This window comes from Motacilla alba, chromosome 2 (genome assembly GCF_015832195.1).
Source record: "Motacilla alba alba isolate MOTALB_02 chromosome 2, Motacilla_alba_V1.0_pri, whole genome shotgun sequence".
Lineage (NCBI taxonomy): Eukaryota > Metazoa > Chordata > Aves > Passeriformes > Motacillidae > Motacilla > Motacilla alba.
Window position 1 is genome coordinate 104,313,161 of NC_052017.1, and position 19,875 is coordinate 104,333,035.

A 19,875-nucleotide genomic window follows, 5' to 3' on the forward strand; every position below is an offset into this window, starting at 1 on the left:
GCTTGAAGCATCCTTAAAATACAGCCCCAGGCCTTTGGTGTGCTCCCAGGTGAAGCTGTGCAGGGAAGGTGGCACTGGAGTAACAATTGCAAGGCAGAATAGCTACATGTGATGGCCACAGCTGCTGCCAGTGTCCCCAGGGAAGGGTAAAAGAAGAACCCTTTCTGATCAAGGGAGTCATAGGCAAACGCACCACCCTGCCAGCCGAAGTGAAAGTATTTCACATGAATATGGACCAGCTCCTCCAGAAGGCACTGGGACACATCAACAGTGGGAACCTGTACATCAAGGGGGGAGGAGGTTGATGACCTCGACTGTGCTTTTTAGGCTGTAGCCAGTGCTGAAAGGCTTTTTTTACAGCAGTCACACACCTCCAGTTACTGCAGAAGGTCCTGTAAATAAGCAAAGCCCAGTTCTGCAGCCACCACACTGGACTTAGCTACTGAGTAATGAGTAACAGGACAGGAGACACATCCCTACAGCTTAAAAAAAACAAAGTGACTTTATTCCATGACTGCTTCGAGACATTCATCAGTGGTGGCCTAAGAAGTGAAAACAAACGCATACTGACCACAGTACCAGGACAGGAGCTGTTTTTAATGGAGACACATTGTTGATCACAATTTATTCTGAAATCATGAGATGCCAGCAACAGAACAGACTGAATCAGCAGGTCAGGCTGGACAAATACTTGATTGTAGCCACAGCTGTTGGCTACAGGCAGCAGCACTGAGTTACACAACAAGGCATCGGTTTCTCTTCTACCTTCCTAACAGAACTGCCAGGTAAGGCAAAGGATGGACAGCTACTGAACTGTGGTATAAACCATGCAAGAGTAACAAATGTGAGAGTAGGTGTGTAATAAATACTTGATGACATTAGAGAAGAAGGAGGAGGAGAGGCTCATTAAAAAAAATTATCTTCTGCAAGACATTAAAGCTATTTTAAGTATTGTCACCACCACAGTGGGCAGTCCAGTCCCATAGTGACTAACTGGTACATGGATCAGTTTTAAAACAATATCCCTCTGCACATGAGAAGGTTTGAACAAATTATTTATCCACTTGCTAAAGCTCTGGGGTTTAAGAAGAGATCAGTAATCAACATTTATTTCACACCTAGGCAGAATGGCTAAAACGGAAGACTATTGTTCAGCTGCTTCTTCAACGACTTCAATTCTGCGAGGCCCGTAGAGTAGAACATAAGCTATATGCCAGTCTCCACCCCCAGATAACCTCAAAATGTCTTCAGGTGTAACAATGCTGACTTTGTCGTCATCAAATTTAATCCATTCATCTGCAAGGAAAACAAGGGGATCATCTGTAACTTAGGTGCATAAAATCTGAGCTTGCTTAACAGCCCTTTTGCTGAAAGGAGCTGTGCAGATGGTTAACAGGGCTGCAATTTGTTTATTATTTTTTACCTTGTTTCCTTTTAACCCAAGACACATAATGCCCAGAGGAACTTGATCTGCCTTGATGAGTTAACACGGCCTGCAGGTCATAATAGCCGCAATTGTTAGAGCCAATGTCTAAAGGGGAAAGAAAAAGCCATGTTGAGTCCTACTTGAACAGCTGCAGTATTTTTAACAGCTCCCAGTCCAAAGATGCATCAGGCAGGCTGCAGCACCACAGGTGTGTGTGCAAAACCCCAGCTACAGCACAGTACAAAACCATTATGAACTAAAGCAGCAGCTCTCAGCCAGGAGAGTCTCAGGAAACTCAAGATGTGCACTGTCATGAAACAAATATGTACCCGTAAGTATTACTGATGTAATGCACAGAGTGAGTGCTTTGGGCCTTCAGGCTCCAAGCCTCCCCAAAACTGAGGCAACACCAGCACCACCACAGCACTTTTAGAAGTCCAGGTTAAGTTTTTGTTTGGATTTCAGCCTTCTACCACACACTGACAACTTCACATTACAAGCAAATGTCTTTTGATGTGGCTGGCTTCTATTATCACCAGCTTGTCAGATGGATGGCAATTACGCCTTTCACGATCTCAACGTTTTGGTTTACTTAATCTTTCCATTCCTGTCAGTCTTTGAAGATTAATTTTCAGCAGCATTAAACAGACAGGGGTCTCAAAATAGTCCTACCATCAGGTACACTTAAGCACAAAAGTTACTTTAAAGTAGATTTGCTTCTGTGTACTCACCATCAGGAAAAGAAAATGGTTCATATTTAACTTCTTTCTGTGCACCATCACTCTTACTAGACTAAAAAAGAGAGTAAGTTGAATTAATGTGGAACAGTTTAATAAAAGCTCTAGCACAATCACATCAAATCCCAGGTCTCCATTAATTCAAGTACATTTCTAAATAAACATTTTTGTTCAACTTGAAAGAAATTCATTACTGTATTTTTTTTAGGTGGACATACAAAAGCCTTTTCTGAAGACCAGTTTTAAAGCAAATATATAACCATTTTAGCACAACACTGCAGTGTTCAGCCATGAGATTTATGGGTTTGTTTATGAAACAATTCTGTAACTGCAGATTTATTCCTTGGTGGGGGCTTGCTAGCAGCAGAAGTGTCAATAAGAAAATACCAGAGACAGACTCTCAGTGCCAATACATTCTGTTCAAAAATAGCACTCTTTCCTTGCTCCCATCTGTGTAAGAGGGGATGCAAGACTTACCCAAATGCTTAAAAGAATTTGCCATGAGTTAGGCCACGAAAAATACCAGCAAACTTAAAGAAATGGCTAAAATGTGACAGTTTTAGCTCATTTACTTTTGTCTTCATTAAAGACAGGGAAGTCAATCTTAGAATTCAGGATAAGACATGAGACCATTTTTCCAAGTTTTTAGTGTGCTGACTTTAAGCTCACTAGTACATGTACTCTAATTTTTACCAGTCAGGCATGTAGCAGTGCCTTGTACAACCCTTTCCAGGTGCTGAGCAGGGAAGAGCTTCCTACACTCCAATGAAGAAGGGAGCAGCCAGTGAACAGTAATATTTAAAGAGAATAATTTTCTGTACCTTACAGAAAACTTTTAGGCATAGCACTGATAAACAGAAGCACTACATTTTAATAGATTTAATACATGCTGCCTGACTACAGCATTTAACATTTCTCATCAAGCACACACCAAAGCAGATACTGTATTTTCATGAAAATACAGGATTAAAAGGTCTAAAGCTCAATACCAAGGAGTTTGCTATGTAAGAAAATAATGTATTTAGGGACGTCAAGTTTTCTCTAGGCCTTATTAGGACCCAATTTCAGATGTATGAATTAGTGAAAGTGTCAGGAGACTTACATTCTTTGGCTGTTGATTTACTTTTTTGTCTTCTAGATCTTTGAATTTTGATCGATAAGAAACCATTTTTTCCTGCAGGTCTGGCGTACACAGCTCATACACATCCAACATAAGAGGAAATTTGACATCCTGGGAAGTAAAAACCAAAGATTTATTTGCATGATTTGGTACTCCAAAGCATTCTCCCATGGGAAGACAACACAATCAAATTAAATGCAACCCTCTTCAAATTGATGGCAACCTGACCTACTGGGATTCTTTTAGTATTTACCAAATACTGGTAAATACTGGAATGCTTTCACAGAAAAATGTCTAATTTAGTATAAACAAACCACTATAAATTATTACATTCAGCATAGACTAACAATAAATCAGATTCTTCATTGTTAGCTGTCATACTTTCACACTACGGAAATACCTATACAGGCCTAAGGGAAAAGAAAAAAGAGGCAAGCACGTAGAATGTCTGTACCCTGGCAAAAATGTTATTTTGTGCTATCCAAACTATCTTCTGAAATAGTTAACACGTACCTTCAATCCTTATTTCATTTCCTCCTCTTGTAAGGAAGGAGCATCTATCATGATGCTCCTTGGGCAGCCTACGAGGTCTGTCAGCCACAGCCAACAGAAAGCAAAACCAGAACATTCAGCTGTTTGCAGCTGGTTCCTGCATTTGTCCATCAGAAAGCCAGATAATTAAAATAACTAATACAGGAACTGTCTGACAGCATCAACATCTCCCATCAACATCAGAACACTGTTCAGAGTTTGAAAGCTTGGCCCTCTCCTTAGTTAAACATTCTTCTCAGAACCACTGGTGAGGAAAGACCAAAAAACATCTTGGTTTTTGTCATGATATAATATTAGCAGTGCTGGGGCAAATTCACTTTTGGCCCTCACCTCCTTCCTCAGTCTATTTTGCAGTTTGCCACACACCATTACAACTGGGAACAAAACTACTTGGGACTTGAGCAAAGAAACTGCACTCGATGTTTTTAAATGCAGTTTAAAGGCGAACTATTTAGTAAGTAGTCTTCAGGTCCTCATTGTCAACCTGTAATAAAAACTCACAGAAAACATAAAGAGGAATTGAATTTTAATATGCAGAAAACTTACCTTAAGAACTTTTGCATTCACAGATTCTTTCTCTTTGTAAAAAAATCTAACCATCTGAATAGTCAGGTACGCTGGCAAGCGACTAATTTTGGACTACAAAAAGAAAACAAAAATTAGAAAAATCTATTACTTTAAATATTCACAGATCTTTTTTACCTTAAACACTGGTCATCCTACTATTCTGGGAATGTATTTGTACACAAACCCACAGGAATAAAGTAAGGTCTCCTTTTTTGAAGCACTGTCTTAAATTTCTTGGTAGTGGATACTCAGATGCTTTATAAACATAAATCACATGGTGTCATTGCAATAACTTCGTTGTTTGGAACAGAAAACTGACAATAAAAATAATTGTAAAGAGCAAGGAAAGCACCACTCACAGATTTGATATAGAGTGCATTTCTCTGCAGTGTTGGAGAGAGTTTGGTGATTTCCTCCTGAAGACGCTGTTGCAAGAAAAAGAAGTAACACATGTTCATCATAAAACACAGCTTAGAGAAAAGCACAACAGGGGTAAACAAACCATGAACTAAATCTTGTTCTGCCAGTCTCTTGTGTTGCTGTCAGACATTACAACACATAAGATTTTGAAATTCCTTGGCAGAAAGGACCATGCCCACTCATTCCTTCAGCTCCAGGCTCATTCCTGAGCCCTGACAACAACACTAAGTTTCTCTCTGCAGAAAATTTTGCTCCGCAGGAGTAGAACTCACAATTGGATTTTATTATGAATTGTATCTGGACTTGGTTACAAATGTAACCATGTATCATGTTTGGAACACAACTGAAGAAAATCTAAGTTTCCTGTGAAAAGAATATTTGCACATTTCTCAGCTTTCAGTCTCAAGCAGCCAGAGCTGCATCTAAATTGACAGCTGGTGTCTCCTAACAAAATTCCAGGAAAGACTAGCTTGGTTCTTAGTGTAGCAATTCTCTTGCTCCAGGCAATCCAGCATAAATTGTAAAATTTTTTTGGCCTAAAAGTGAAGTTTCTTTTTTTATAGTTTTTTCATTTGTGAGCATTAGCTATTTTATCCTACTTTTCCTTCTAAATTCTGTTAGGAAAAAAACCAGAAGACAGAGATACACAATGATTATCTGAGAACCATGCAACTTTTAGTTGCATGGTTTTAGTCTGGTTTTAGTCCTGTACAAACCAGATCACTGCCCTAGTCTTATACAGTTACTACAAAGGTTTTGCTCCTCTCCTTCTCTCCTTTCTACTTCAGACTCTCCCCAAAAAGCCCTTACAATTTCAAAATACATACATACATAAAAATCACAGACTCCCTTAAGGAGTCCTACTTAAAAAAAGTTTGAGAATTATGTTGTCTGACAGAAAATAACACCCCCTTTAAAATCCCCTCGATCAAACTGAGTTGTTACATCATCTGGGGGGGATTTAATTAGGAACCAAAATGCCACCCTACTTTCAAGTTGACTTTCGGACCTTCTGGGCACTGACTGCTGCATAAATCATGACACTGCTCAGTCTGGAGTGAAACCCAGCTGAAGAAACAAGTAGCAAACTGCCTTGCACTTGGTTACCTGCTTAGGGAAGACCACATCAGGGTCAAGATAATGCTCTGCTGAAGTCTGTTTGACACTAACATGCAATTCCCTTTCACAGTCATCTTCCCAATGAACACCAAAAAGATTCCTGAAACTTTGTGAAGTTTGGACAGCAGACATCAATTCCAAGTCACAGATATGCGTAGAATTAAGTGCATTTAGGTCACTTAGAATTTCAACTGAAAAATATGCAGGCCATTTAGAATCTCAATTCAATAAAAGTTGCAATAGCTTACCAATTTGAGTCCTGTAAACAGGTATTTCACTTCTTGATTGATAAAGCAGCTAAGCTGAAGGAGATTCTCCTTTCCTTTAGTTACTTCTTCTTCTTCGGCTTCTGTACATTTCATGCTTCACAAAATTAAGGAAAACCATCATGCACCAAGAGCTGAACTACTGCTCCAGTGAAAAGAACATGCCAAGCAGCACAGCAATTTAGGTAATTCTGTGCTTGTGTAGACAGTACTTTAACTTCTCATAGTACAAAATTGATTTGAAGGAGCCCTTCCTTCAGACCAATCTGTTCCTTCGAGGCTAAGGACAGGGGGCAGCAGGGGCAGACAGCATACCAAAAAAAGGAAAGTAAATCTCTGATCACCATTTAAGCTGAGGCCTGCTTTTTCTTTCTTCTCCCCCATCACCACCCAACCCCCCGGACACAAAACACGTTAACTGGCTGCTAACACCCATTTGCAAAGCCCTCCTGCAATATTACACTCCATTGTTGCTTATGATTAATAAACTTCTTCTACTGCTGCTGCTGGCCAAACTTCCTGCTTCTTTCAACATGCAGAGCCTCCTTTCTCTGCCTTGTATCTGTCCTCTTCACTGAAATGAAATCAATTCATTCATTATTTTCTACACACCCCTTTTAATTGTTCTGTCTGTCCTCTCCTCTTTGCATAGTTCTAGCCCAATGCTTTTCTCTCATCCATCTCCTTCCAACTAGGTATTTTTCTGACTGCAGCTATACTACAAATGCTGCTGTAATCACACTTTGAAAGTCTGCAACTCTTCTAACAAGTCTTCTTGCTGATACTGGCCTATGCATCATTTCTCTTAGCTACACACTCCCAACTCTTCTAAACGTCATGGTAGCGGGAGAGAGATGCATGATTCTTACCTTAAAAAAGGCCTTTATTCCTCATTACTACCAAGCTGTGAGATACAGTACCTCATCTAAGGGGATGTTTCCTTATTTCAGACAAGCAAAATGCACAGTGTGTAATTCTTTCTAAAAGTGGTGCTCAGTTTGATGATAGTTTGAGGATTCTGGGGTGGAGAAATGGGAAAAGACCAATACTTGCCACGAGATGTGTGCCCCATGTGGTCATATCCTCTTTTTCTTGCTATGAAGAACCCACTAGAAAGTTGTCAGCTGCATTTGTTTCTTACTCATACAACTGTGGACACCTAATTTATTTCTTAAGAAATCAATCAAGCTACCTTTTGTGCATCTTCAGTACACCAGGTATGTCAGCAACACTTACAAGCCAAAAAAGCCTATTTAGGACAACAATTTCATTTAGTTGGATAAAGCATGTCTGCATCCTTGAAGCTGGTAAGTACCAATCTTCTCTGGGGAGGAAATCTGCTATTGAAAATCAACAAGGGTTTTTTTTTTCCTGTAAATTTCCATTACAATTCTTTCTCCCCACATCATCCTCTCTCTCAAAGCATACCCCATCTTAAAGTTAAGCTCTGTGTAATCCTGCACAACATCATGACCCTGTTCCCCAACCTACACCTTCACTTTCCATACTACTCTGAACAATGCTTTTCATCCTCCCTGAACTCAACTGCTAAAGTGTGAAATCATCATTGTTTATGTCTTGCCTTAGTCTTTAGGATACACTGTTTCAAATTCAATGCTGAAGAACTGATCAATTAAACTCTTCTTTTTAGAGGATGCTGCTGTAGCTCCAGAGTCTGTCTGTAAAACAAAATCTCTTATGATGTAACTTTCAATAGAATGTAAATACGGTCTTCTCTACAGACAAAATTACCCCATTTATTTAAATTATTTAAGGCTTATTCCTTCATCTTTCTATAGGTGCATTTTCTCCTAATGAGTCAATCTTCTTACGCAGCATAAAAGTTTCAAAACAAATATGCTTATAGCATGCTGTTAAATGCTGAAGCCCATTAACAAGCAAGATCAAGAACACACAAATCCCTGGCCCCCCAACTTAAATCTATCTCAAGTTTCAGGATAGTCTTCCAAGGCTTTGCCAAGACTCTCCAGAAACAGTTTACAGAGAAAAGAGAAAGTTGTTCTGGTAAAACCTTGGGATAAACTTTGAGCAATGTCTTGTATCATATTAACCATTCAAGTTAAAACTGTAGAACACTTTTTTCAGAAAAAAAAAGTTCTTATGTGCTGAATTCACAGGTTATCAGGGCCAGCTGCCACATACATGAGAGGGCGTCACCACCAGTGTGGTGCAACACTGCCTTATACAGCCCAAAGGGAAAGGTTTCCTTCAGCACACTCCACAGCATCACTGACAGGACCATGGTAGCATTATGCTGACCAGAGACATCAGAAAGCAATTTCACAATTCCACGGTAAAGAACTCACAAACAGATAACCCTTAATGAAACATATGTGAAATACTATAAATCCTTATTCTGGTTAGAGTAAGACTACAATTACCTCCATAATTGTATCACCTTCTATGCCTTCCAGCTTCTGCTGTAGTACCCTCATCATCTGCACCCAGCACTCATTGGCATCCTAGGAAGGGAGCACAACATTAAGTCTGACTACGAGCACTATGATTTAGTAACATTAAACCCATCAATTATAAAACCAAACGTGAGGATTCCTTAACTAAGAATTTCTCCCAATTCCACCATGCATTCCCAAAACTAGCACTTGATATTACATTCAACTTCTACACAACTTTTCTACAGAAAAACTACCCCACTTTACTGGGAGTAATTATTTTCACAGGAGAAGGAAAATCTTAAAATGTTCTCAACTTCCAACATAACACAGAATTTTAAACAATAAGCTAATAATTGGTCTTTACCTGTTGAAGGTACTGGCCTTGATCACCTTTCTCTGCAAACTGTGGGAAGGCCATATGTAAAAACTGCAGGAGAATGATAGGTGGGATACTGGAGGAAGTTTTATCCATGGAATCAAACAAGTCTCTAAGAGCTTGAAGAAAAAGTGAATGCTTTGAGAAGCGAAAAAACAATTCAAACACGGCAGGAAGTGTAAAAAAGGACAGTAAAACAGCAACAACATTTAAAGACTGATCATTTAGCAGTATCCAATTTGATCTTTCCAAAGCAGGACCAAATTTTCCAGGTGGCATAACAGGTGCACCTATGATCTCCTTTCTGAACACAACTTTGAAAGCATAAAGTTGGCAATTCTGAGCATTTGGCACATATTGCCTTGTCTTTCCTGGCTGCTAACAAGGGGAAAAAAATTTTGAGCAATTAAGATTTCATTTGGAACACATCTGAGGAACAAAGTTTTCACAAGAGAAACCAGAAGGCATTCACAATCTATCCTCTAGAGCAACTTAAGTTTCACCAGCTACTAGGAAAAAAAACTTTAATAAAATATCTAGGAAATACCCATGCTTAAGACCCAGGAAAACAAGTATGTGTATGCATATGTGCAGAGAGCTCAAAACTATGTGCAATCCAATGATACTGACTGCATGACAACACACATGGCTTTCTTTTTTGTTCCATACTCTAGCATATGTTTTATCTACTCAAGTTACAGCATTTTAAATCCACAGATCACTTCAAAGGTACCTGCTAATCCTCACAACAACCCTGTGAGGTAGGCAACAATCTGCATGATCACTAATTTACAAGTGAAGAGACTAATGAATTGTTCTCTCAAGTAAGTGAATATAGGCAAGATTACAGGGAACCAAGGTCAGTTGCTTCCTCTTTCAGAAATGTCTTCACTGACCTTGATAAGAGGTGCAACTGAGATGGACACAGCAATTAAAAAAAAATGCCATAAGTGTCATGCAGGAGTTCCTGAACAGCTCAGCACCCAAGAATTAACTACAAATTATTTAAACTATTAAAATTCCTAAGAAGCAGAGCTGTCACCTTAAAAAGAAAACAAGGGACACGAGTAAAGGCAGTGAAAAGGGGAGGGGCAGGCATGGCTGTATAGAGTAACCATTGAACTTACCACCCCAAAATTCGATCAGCAGGCATACCCACAAACTGGACCTTTCCTTCCTTATATTGTTTTGTTTTTCCTTAAATGGACTGGTAGAAATCCCAGTGTCCTGGCCCAGCATCTTAGTGGGGCAATGAAATAGAGTAAAAAAAGAAAAAGTGGACAAGTAGTACCCTCGTTCAAGTGTAAGGGGTCTAACTAGAACTCTAGTTAGAGCTTGAAGATACGGGGCCACCGTGAGCTCCCACAGTGTGAGCACCCAGACCACCACAACAAAGAGTAACTTCTGTTTTGAAGACTCTTCATTCCAGTTATGAAATCTGAATCTTTAGGGCAAAGGCTAAGACCACTGATAAAGCTTCAGTTTCCATCCTAACAATAATGCCCAGGCAATAAATCATATTAAAAAATACCAGTGACATACATATCCCATGAGTATGGTGTCAGCCTACCACTACGTGGAACAAAGAACTAAAGTATTTCTACACAAAGTGATTAAATCAATAGAAGGATGGATGGATGGAATCTGCTTTAGGAAGTTCCAACTACTTCATGCCTACATGTAAAACCTTTAAGAGATACAAGTTGTTTCTATCTAAGCCTAGATCACTCTGAAGTATCTTTTCCTTAGCCTGCAGCCTGACAATGTGCAGAGATAAATGCCTTGGAGGCAGGGGCAGAATAACCTTTAAAGACAAAATGAATCCTCCAGTGCCAGCAGATCTGACATTCCTAAGGCATACGCACTAAAGAACAATAAACAGAGTTTTAACTGCAAATTTCATCTGCACTTAGCAGGAAATCACACACTTGTCTAAACCCCTGTTTTCTACTCTAAACACCAACCTGCAGTAATGTATTGAGCAGAGGCCATTTCTCCTGAAGCTCTTAAGGCACCACCATACCTAAAAGGGAAGAAAAATAATTTGGATGCAATTAAACGCAAACAGGAAGGATAGTTGGGTTTCTGAAGCAGGGCAGCAACTGGATTCATTTAAAGGAAATCTATCACCAAGCCAGAAGTAACCAAAGGTAAGATTCACTCACATTTACCTCAAAGTTTCAGCTATTTTGCAAGCATGGAAGCAAAGGAAAACTGGCATCTTTCAGACAGTAAATAAAGGCAGACCAAGAAGTCTGGCTACATCACTGCTGCTTCCCTAATCCTTTTGCCTCAAAGACTCGTTTTATTTTTAAAGAAACGGAGAAAGTCAGAACAAAAGCTACCCCATTTCTGAAACATTTGCCATGGCTTCGTCAGATACATGGGGAAAAAAAACACCTTCAGGGATAAATGGCAGATAAATCACAGAGATGGAGGGCAAGCTTGCTTCCTCCCTCCACAGCAGAAGCAAAACAGTGAGAGGTGAGATGTTTTCCTGGGGAAGTATTTCCTACACTGAGAAGGAGTGGGAGTCCACCTATATGACAAGAACTTACCACTCTTGAGCTCCTAGTTTAGCACCTGGATGAGGAACAGATGGACTCCCCAAAGCCTTCAAGCAAAAGCAGGGTCTCACACATTCTCTAATGTCAGACTGAACTTTTGAAATTCTGACCATGCTAGAAGATGAGCAGGAAACTTTCCCCTGACACGCCACAGAACAGGGAGGAGTTCCTTGGGGAGATCAGCAGAGCAGGCCGTGAGGAAAGAAGCTGTAACAGCTTTCCCAAGTGAGTCCTTTCACACCTCTCCCACTGCCATGAACCCATGCTGTCAACAAGCAGGGAAGACCAAAAAAAGGCTAAATCTCCAAGGAAAAACAGGGCTTGAATCAGAGTGTGAATCTGACTTCCCACAGACAATACGGCCACATCTTGCACTGCAGTCTGCCAGTTTCACGGGCTGCATTTTGCTTTTTGGTATGATAACTTTGTCCAATGTTCAGATTCAGTGCCGTAACTCAAGGGTCTTTCACATGGAAATAAAGACTTTCCAAAAATGATAACACTGATAGTTAATAAAACCCCTGAAACCAAATTTCTGTACTTCACGAGTAGTTCTCAGCGCTTAACAACTAAGGTTCACGTGCTCACAGAATGAAAAACTGTTTATAACTACTTAAATAACAAATAATTACAGTAATACAGAATATCCAGCTGGGTACCACGGAATCAAGAAAGCAGTGTATTTTATAAGGAATTAAATTAACCCTAAGATAGCAATAATGCTCTACCTAATTCTCACTTTTATAAAACTCATTGTTTTCTCATTACAATTCATCTGGAGGACAAATTCAGGCCACATTGGCATGTATTCTTTTTTTCTTCAATATTTATAACTTTCAAGTATCTTGTATATTCCTTATCCAAAAAAAAAAAAAAAAAAAAACACTAAAAAAAACCCACTGGCCATTTTCCCATTTCAGTCTAGAATAACAAAAACAAACAAACAAACAAAAGTCAGAAAAGTTATCCTACAATCAGAACAAATTAGCAAACAAAACAAAATCCCATGAAGGCATGTCTTAGAACTTCCTGCTGTACTTCCAAGTAGCAAATGTCAGAATTTCACAGCTGAAAATACTGTGCAATAGAGCCATCGTAGGAAACATTCCTCAAAGAAACAGGACTCCCATATGATTCTTTTAGGCAGAACAGGACCATAAAAACTAACAGCAAAAAAAAACAGGGTTAAGAGTTCAGTAGCTTATTTTAGAATTTTAAACTGGTCTTGATAGGAACTACTTTCTAGCTAAGCAAATCACATTCTCTCTATTAAAAGTCACTTCCAAGAAATACAAAGCCTTAACTTCGTTATTAAAGTACAGACTAACACAGCCATAGGATAAATTTTATTGATCATTCTGTTAATCTTGAATAGACCTAAAGAGTAATAGATTGTTATGATAATCCAGACCAGTATGACCATTCTGCAAAATACCTACTTCATAGGCCAAAGGAAACATTTTAGTCACGGTATTTTTGTCCTACCTTTTAAGGGCCTCTTTCACTTCTGGCACTGAGCGGATACACTGAACCGTAGCATTCATGTAGCAAGTGTTGCCAAGGTTTGTCAATCCACATGGCAATTCCATCTACCAAAAAAATTCACAAGGGTGCTTGAAGGTCAGAGAGAAGTGGCGACCGTTTTTGTACAAACACTATAATGTGACATCAACTTCTAAGCACACAAATTATGCATAAAACCTGGAATATTCCATCAAATGTTATGAGGTTTTCCAGATCCACTTTATGATTATATTTATCATTACACCATTTGATACTTTTAGAGAACACTCAAAAATGCTGTGGGGGTTTTTCTGTGCATGTTTAGTTTAATGAGATATTCTTCAAGCATGCAATTATTCAGAAAGTTCAACTATAATCCCATTCAAGTTTTGACCTTAAAATTCTGTTTCCGTGAAATTTCCACATGAATACATTTGTACAAAACATGGATGTTTTAATTAAAATCAGTTTTCAGTAAAAGTCTGAAAATGATGGAGTTCATAGTTGGAAACAAAAGCATTGTTTAAACTTCTCTCCAGAAATTTGCAACAGATCATTAACTTGATCTTTTCAGACAACTTGTGAATTTCTGAAGTTTTGACCAATGTGAAGGCCAACTAATAGTAAGCTCACCAGTTTCAGAAATAACTATAAATCACTGCATAACAGAATTTTTCTTTCTTTTTCTGTAATCCTGAATACTTAGGTATTTGTCAGGGAAAAACACATAGTTTGATGAAACTGAAGTAGTACTGCATACCAATACCAACAGATTATTTTAGGAAGAGAGAACTCATTCAGCATATCTCACAAGTGAACACATGCACTGCAGACAACTGAATTTTGATGTGTAACAAAATTTCCACATGACCAACTTTTTCGAAATGTTATCTGACAGTGAAATCACCTCCTTGCTTGCTTCTCAGTTATCTCTTTGTCTGTATACGAGGTTACTGCAAAATTCATAACTACCCTTCAACTGCAGGTGGCCTGGAAAGCACTAAATCCTGAAGCACAAACCCAGTGCTGAGCTACAGATCCTTTTTCATGCAGACATGCATCAAAGTACTTCTGTTCCGCATGCACAGATGACAACAATCATGCAACTGTTACGTATGACAAAGCTTGCAGTACAAATGACTGGTGAGAAAATTAAGCCTTTGAAGTTGTAAGAAAGGAAACTCAGGAGTTACTTCATTAAGAAAGTAATAGATTACTTATGCTCTTTCAGACTTTACTTCCACAAAGCAAAGCACGTGTCAAACTTATTTTCATTTTTCACAAAGTCGACCTAATACTAGTAACATTGACAAACAAAACCCCAAATACACCCCATCCCAAAACAAACCCTAGTCTCTCCTCACAGATATGAAAGAGGCAGGAAATAATTTTGCACATCGAAGAGACCTTGTTTAGACAAAGTGCAGGACACTGATGCACTAAGGGCAATACAACTTCATCTTTACAAACATCAGCAATGCTATTTCTAGAAAATCTACTAAGCTGCCTGCTCAAAGGAAAAATGGCACTAATTGTATGACTTTTAAATTCAATCCCAGATTTCTTCTCACTGCTCCCAGTTTGGTCACCAATGTAAATCTGTGATTCTTGGTGAAGATGCTAAACAGACACTACAGTTTCAAAACCCACTTTTAAGCAACTGCAAGTATTTAAAAACTTGCCATTACTCGGAGGTTTACAAGAAACTGAAGATGGAAAGATGCTTACAGCCGAAGCCAACTGCTCCTCTGTCATGTCCTCCACGAAGATGGGGCGAGCAACCGGCTCTTCTGGAAGCGCGTCGGCGGAACCCATCATTAGTAAGGTCATCCCCTTGAAACACAGCAGAAACAGCAATCAGTGTCTAAGGACAGCTATTTCCACTCAAACCCTTGCTATTTCCCAAAAAATAAACACAGTTTATTTATTTATTTATCTCTCAGTTTAACAGAACCAATACTGCACTACTGTGACTTTAGGGCACATCTCAATTCCTCTTATCTAGGAAGCACCTACTGAGAACCACTCCACAGAATTATCCATGGTAAATGCTTCCACTGAAACATCTGGTGAGGCTGGTGAGCTTGCCTGGCAAGTTCTGGGTTAAACCAGTTGAAAAGTGAAAAATAACCTAAACTACCACATCAGTTTAGACATGAGAATTAACATTTAAGGGGGGAAAAAAAAAAGTCAACCAGGTTTCCATGCTTGCTGAACTAGCGTAATATGAAAAGGAGTCTTTCAGCATTCAACAGGAGCACATCTACACAATAAGATCTGTCAAAGGAGGAGAAAATTATTATCTGGAGTCTTGAAACATACAGTGCTAAGGAAAAGGATGAACAACAGAATAAAGAGAAAACTGCTTCGACAGTGTAAATAAATCCCTAGAACTTGTATATAACATTATTAAAATGAATAAAAGCAGCTATTAGCACAACCACATGCAGAAACAGACAAGAATATTATGTACTGCGTTTTTTGCTGAATAACTTTGCTACAATAGCTGCAGCTACAGGCTGCTAACAGATGCTTGCAAACTAGCTACAAGGGTAAGAGCAATGCTACCTAGTTCAATCTGCCTGGTGAAGAACTGGAATAAAACCTGTAAAGCTGTTACAAGAGATGTACAGTAACAAAAATGACACCAAAAAAAACCCACCAAAAATCTGTGGGATTCCCTGATGCAATATTATACAGGCAAGCAACATCAACACAAACACTTTCTGTTTTCTTTTTGAACTAGCCAAAGGCATGAATTACCATTACTAATGGTTTTGTTTAAAAACAGCAACTATTTAACACAGGAGAGCACATTTCAGCAGGTTGGTAAATAAGGACATAAGCAGAGGTGTAACTTCAGCGTTACCAAAATATTTGTCCATGCTGGGGATGTGCAAGGACAAGGGTCTGCAGACCCAGGTTCACCACATCTCCCTAAACAACATCACTTATTTTTATTTTTATGGTCACAGATAAAACAGCAGTGCCAGAACATTTCTTGTACAGAATAAATAAAGATATGCTCCCAAGTACTCCAGAAAAGACAGTATGATTTCCCTACTGACGCAAAAAAAAAGAAAAAAAAAGTTTTTATAAATCAATGGTAAGACCTTTCTAAGCATACTTATATATGACATCTATAAAATCACTTTCATCAAGGTCTAACTTTTTGAGATAGCACTGCCCATTCAAACAGAAACAGCAAGCACTTTCAAGTCTGTCTTTAAATGCCAGAATTAAAAATCAGAATAGTAAAGTTTAGTTACTGCTCAGAACTTACATTCTTTATTTTTAGGTTTCCCCAGTCATCATCCTGTGAAATAAAATAAAAGACAAGTTAATTATCTTGTAGCAAGCATTTTCATTAATATTAATCACATTTCTAAATATACAACTGTGTTTCATCCAAGGTTACACAATATTAACTATTTACATGTTATCAAGTCTCATCTGACTACAATAAAAAGCAGCCAAGTTGCGTTTTCAATAGGGTTTCTCATGCGTTGTTCAACACTGCTTAAATGTAAACAACTTTTTGCAGCAAAATTGCCTACGTCTCATTGACATCACTAAGTCTCCAGTGGAGACGCGCCCAAGAAACTTCTCTTAAACAAGCTAGAAAGAAAAAACTTCCATTCAGATTCTGAACATTAAAAAGCAACAAAAGAAATCTCCCACCAAGCTGTGTTTTGTATAAATAAGTCAAGAAGTGCAGTCAGTTTAACAGATACAACCAAAGATCTGGAGGAACACCCAGAAACATCATCATTGTTCATGTTAACACATAACAGAGTTAGACATAATATAAAAAATTGATTTCTACCTTCAGAGTTCCTCCTTTAACCATAACCTTTTGTCTGGCTGGCTGAACTCCGGTCAGTGCAAATAACTGGGCTTTGAAGACCATCGGAGGTTCGTCAGTGTTCAGCTCCACGCCATCGAATTTCTCTTTTCCCCATTTCACATTCACTGCAAACAAAATGTTTTGAAACTTGATTATTTCCTAATACTCAAGAACGCAATTACCAAGAGTTCATACCGTCTCAAAATATTCTGGTTTTGGCTCTTAAAATTGTCAATAACAAAGGTAGGGAACACCTTTACTATACGGCACCTCATCCATCAGAACATAGCACTTCCAGCAGGTCTAAAAATATCCTACAAAACCAGTCTAAAGTAACATATATATACACTGAGAAACTCTGCAAGCAGTAAGTGTGTCTAACAGCACGAGAAACCCTTCGGCAGGTCTTCAGAAAAGCAGTTTGGAACTAACTCTCCCATTCTCTTGGCACTGCTTGTTGCAAACAGCTGAACTTTCTGAAGGAAGTTCAGAGGTGCGATTCCAGCTCAGTTATCCGTAGCACTTCCGTTCTCCTTCAGGGGAACACAATACAGCGCTCTTTAAAAGCAAGGCTACTGACCCCAGTAAGGGTGGAGGACTGGAATTAAGAAGCAAAGTGAAATCTGGTCACAAAAAGTGTAAACCTCGATGCTGGAAATGAGATCATTAGCAGAAACGGGAGGCAGAACGGCACAACGGAATGTTAACTTCACTGTGGTGAGGTTAGTAATGACCAAGAGCAGACAAAAAATGCCTGGAATAAGCTGTGTGCCTCTACAGTGAACAGAACAATGACACACCTTTGACCACTTCCAAGAACTAACATAGGTACCTAAGGCTTCCTTAGCAAGCTGAGATTTTACTGAAATTCTGTAAAATACAGCACACAGCAATATCCTAGATGCACAGTAAGTAGCTGAAATACCAGACTTTAGGAAAGCCACATCCTTCTACCTCTGCTTTGGTTTTACATAAATGTATTACAGCAACCACACCTCTTCAAAACACAAAACTCTTAGAAGTCATAATTTTGAAAATCCTTCCACAAAAGTTCAGATTTCAGATGTCTGCAATGTTTGTAATTTGTAACAGAATAATCAAAAGCAAGTCTAAATGAGTTAGAATAATTAGTCTACAAAGGAACTCAAATGACAAACTTTTCAGTATTTCTAATAGAAAGCATCTCCTATTTTGCCCAATGTTCAGATTTTTTAAGAATACATTTATTATTTTGCATATTTAAGACCTACGAAGCACAAGGCTTTTCCCATTTTCCAGGAAGACAACCCACTCAGTCACTGAACAAGTCAGCTGCACAGACTTTTGGGGTTTGAATTTTTGAACAGTCATGCTTCCACTGCTAAATATGCAGAAGAGTTAGCAATTATTAATCTGTAGTGTCGCTGGTTTTGACAATGCAGCACTCAAGAGGAAGAATGGAAGAGCATGACTGTCTTCTCTTCAGAGATTGCAACCAAGACTGCGTGCAAAACAAAAGAGAAACTCGTTAATTTGGAAACAATGGAAAGTAAGAAAAAGGAAGGACGTATTCTCCCTGCTGATCAGAAAACACAGCGCATACACTTCACAGAAGGGGTCAGGATGGAAGGGACCACAGAGGGTCATCTCATCCAACCTTGCTGCTGGAGCAGGGCCATCCCAGAGCAAAAGCCAAGGACTGTGGCCAAACCATTCCTGAATATCTCCAGTGATAGAGACTCCACTAGATTTGGGTATGAGTTCAGGAAAAATTGTTACACTGACATAAGGATCCCAGTTCTCTAACCACAGCCAAAATAGTGGACAAGCTGTGCACTGAGGCTGCATACAACCTAAAAAACTGAAGACCCCAAATAGGCCATATCTGTGAGATATTATCCAGGCAGTAACTGGTCCCAGAAGCGTCACTGGCGGCTTTGTTCTTGAAGTCTTCCAGGGAAACCTTTCCTCACCGCAAGAAGGGCCAGCATGATGGGGTACAATTTAAGAAAGCTTTAATTCTAGGTTTAGGCTAGACATTAGGAAGAATTTCTTCACTGAAAGGGTGATTAGACACTGGATTATTCTGCCCAGGGAAGCAGTGGAGTCACCATGCCGGCGGTGTTTAAGGAAGGGCTGGATGTGGCATTCAGTGCCCCGGTCTAGTTGACATGGTGGTGCCGGGTCAAAGGTTGGACTTAGGGTTTTCCAACCCAACGGAGCCTGTAGGATATAATGGATTTCAAAGAGCGGAGGCAGACACATCTGGAAGGCGCAGATGCAGCGCTCTGGCCCACCGGAGGGACAGCACCGCCTCTCTCTTAGCAGGAAGCCAGAGCGAACCGAGTCAGGGCAGCGCCGAGGCACGGCGGCCCGCGATTGACACCCGCCCTCCCGCCAGCAGGGCCCGGCCAGCGCTGCCTCCCCGCTTCCCTTCCCTCCCTCCCCTCCTCGGCCGCCCGGGCCGCGCCTCCCGGGGCGCTCCCGCCGCCGGCCCGGCCGGGATGGGCGCGCACGTGCGAGGCGCCTCCCGCCCCGCCGGGGCAGCGCCCGCCCGCTCCCGGGCAGGGCCGGGCGGGAGGGGCGCGGGGCCGCGCTCACCTGAGAAGAGCGGCATGGCGGAGCGGCGCGGCCCGGGCGCACGGCGGGGCGGGCGGGCGCAGGGCGGCGGGGCGCGGCGCTGGCGGGGCGGGCGGGCGCGGGCGGGCGGTGGCGGCGGCGGCGGGTCCCGGCCCCGCTCGGGGTCTCATTCAAACCAGCCCCCGGGATGACGCTGCAAGCGCGGCCGAGCGGCGGAAGCGGGGCGGGAGCGCTGCGCGCGCACCGCCGGAACGGGCGGGGCCCGCGGCGGGAGCGGCCCGGGAGCAGGCCCGGCCCGGATCCCGGTGATCCTGCGAGCCGTGGGCAGCGCGGGCCGGGCTGGGGTCTGGAACGGGCCCGACCGCCAGCATGAGGTGCAGGCGAGCTGGTGCCGCGGGC

The 19,875-nt window shown here is 40.7% G+C and overlaps 1 protein-coding gene across 2 annotated transcripts; it reads right to left on the reverse strand.

The window, feature by feature from the left end:
• Positions 1 to 477: 477 nt before the first annotated feature.
• USP14 (ubiquitin specific peptidase 14) lies at positions 478 to 19,672 on the reverse strand. Of its 2 annotated transcripts, none has more exons than XM_038129826.1 (16): positions 19,498 to 19,672; positions 16,897 to 17,042; positions 16,354 to 16,386; positions 14,799 to 14,903; positions 13,053 to 13,156; positions 10,965 to 11,023; positions 8,989 to 9,119; positions 8,604 to 8,690; positions 7,807 to 7,886; positions 6,190 to 6,304; positions 4,762 to 4,827; positions 4,382 to 4,474; positions 3,266 to 3,394; positions 2,158 to 2,218; positions 1,424 to 1,531; positions 478 to 1,296 (listed from the first exon to the last, which is right to left on the reverse strand). In XM_038129826.1, exons 1-16 carry the CDS (start codon positions 19,511 to 19,513, stop codon positions 1,145 to 1,147), a joined length of 1,485 nt encoding a protein of 494 aa, XP_037985754.1. In that variant the 5' UTR covers positions 19,514 to 19,672; the 3' UTR covers positions 478 to 1,144. The 2 variants fall into 2 exon arrangements, with proteins under 2 accessions (XP_037985754.1, XP_037985755.1); XM_038129827.1 differs by having other exon boundaries at positions 602 to 1,296; positions 8,610 to 8,690.
• Positions 19,673 to 19,875: the final 203 nt, after the last annotated feature.

What these genes read in the sequence shown, in the direction of transcription:
- USP14 (XM_038129826.1), bottom strand. An exon ending in ACCATTTTCTTTTCCTGATG is followed by an intron (nt 1,532 to 2,157) that starts GTGAGTACACAG and finishes TTTCCCCTTTAG; the next exon opens with ACATTGGCTCTAACAATTGC. An exon ending in TTGGGTTAAAAGGAAACAAG is followed by an intron (nt 1,297 to 1,423) that starts GTAAAAAATAAT and finishes TTTTCCTTGCAG; the next exon opens with ATGAATGGATTAAATTTGAT.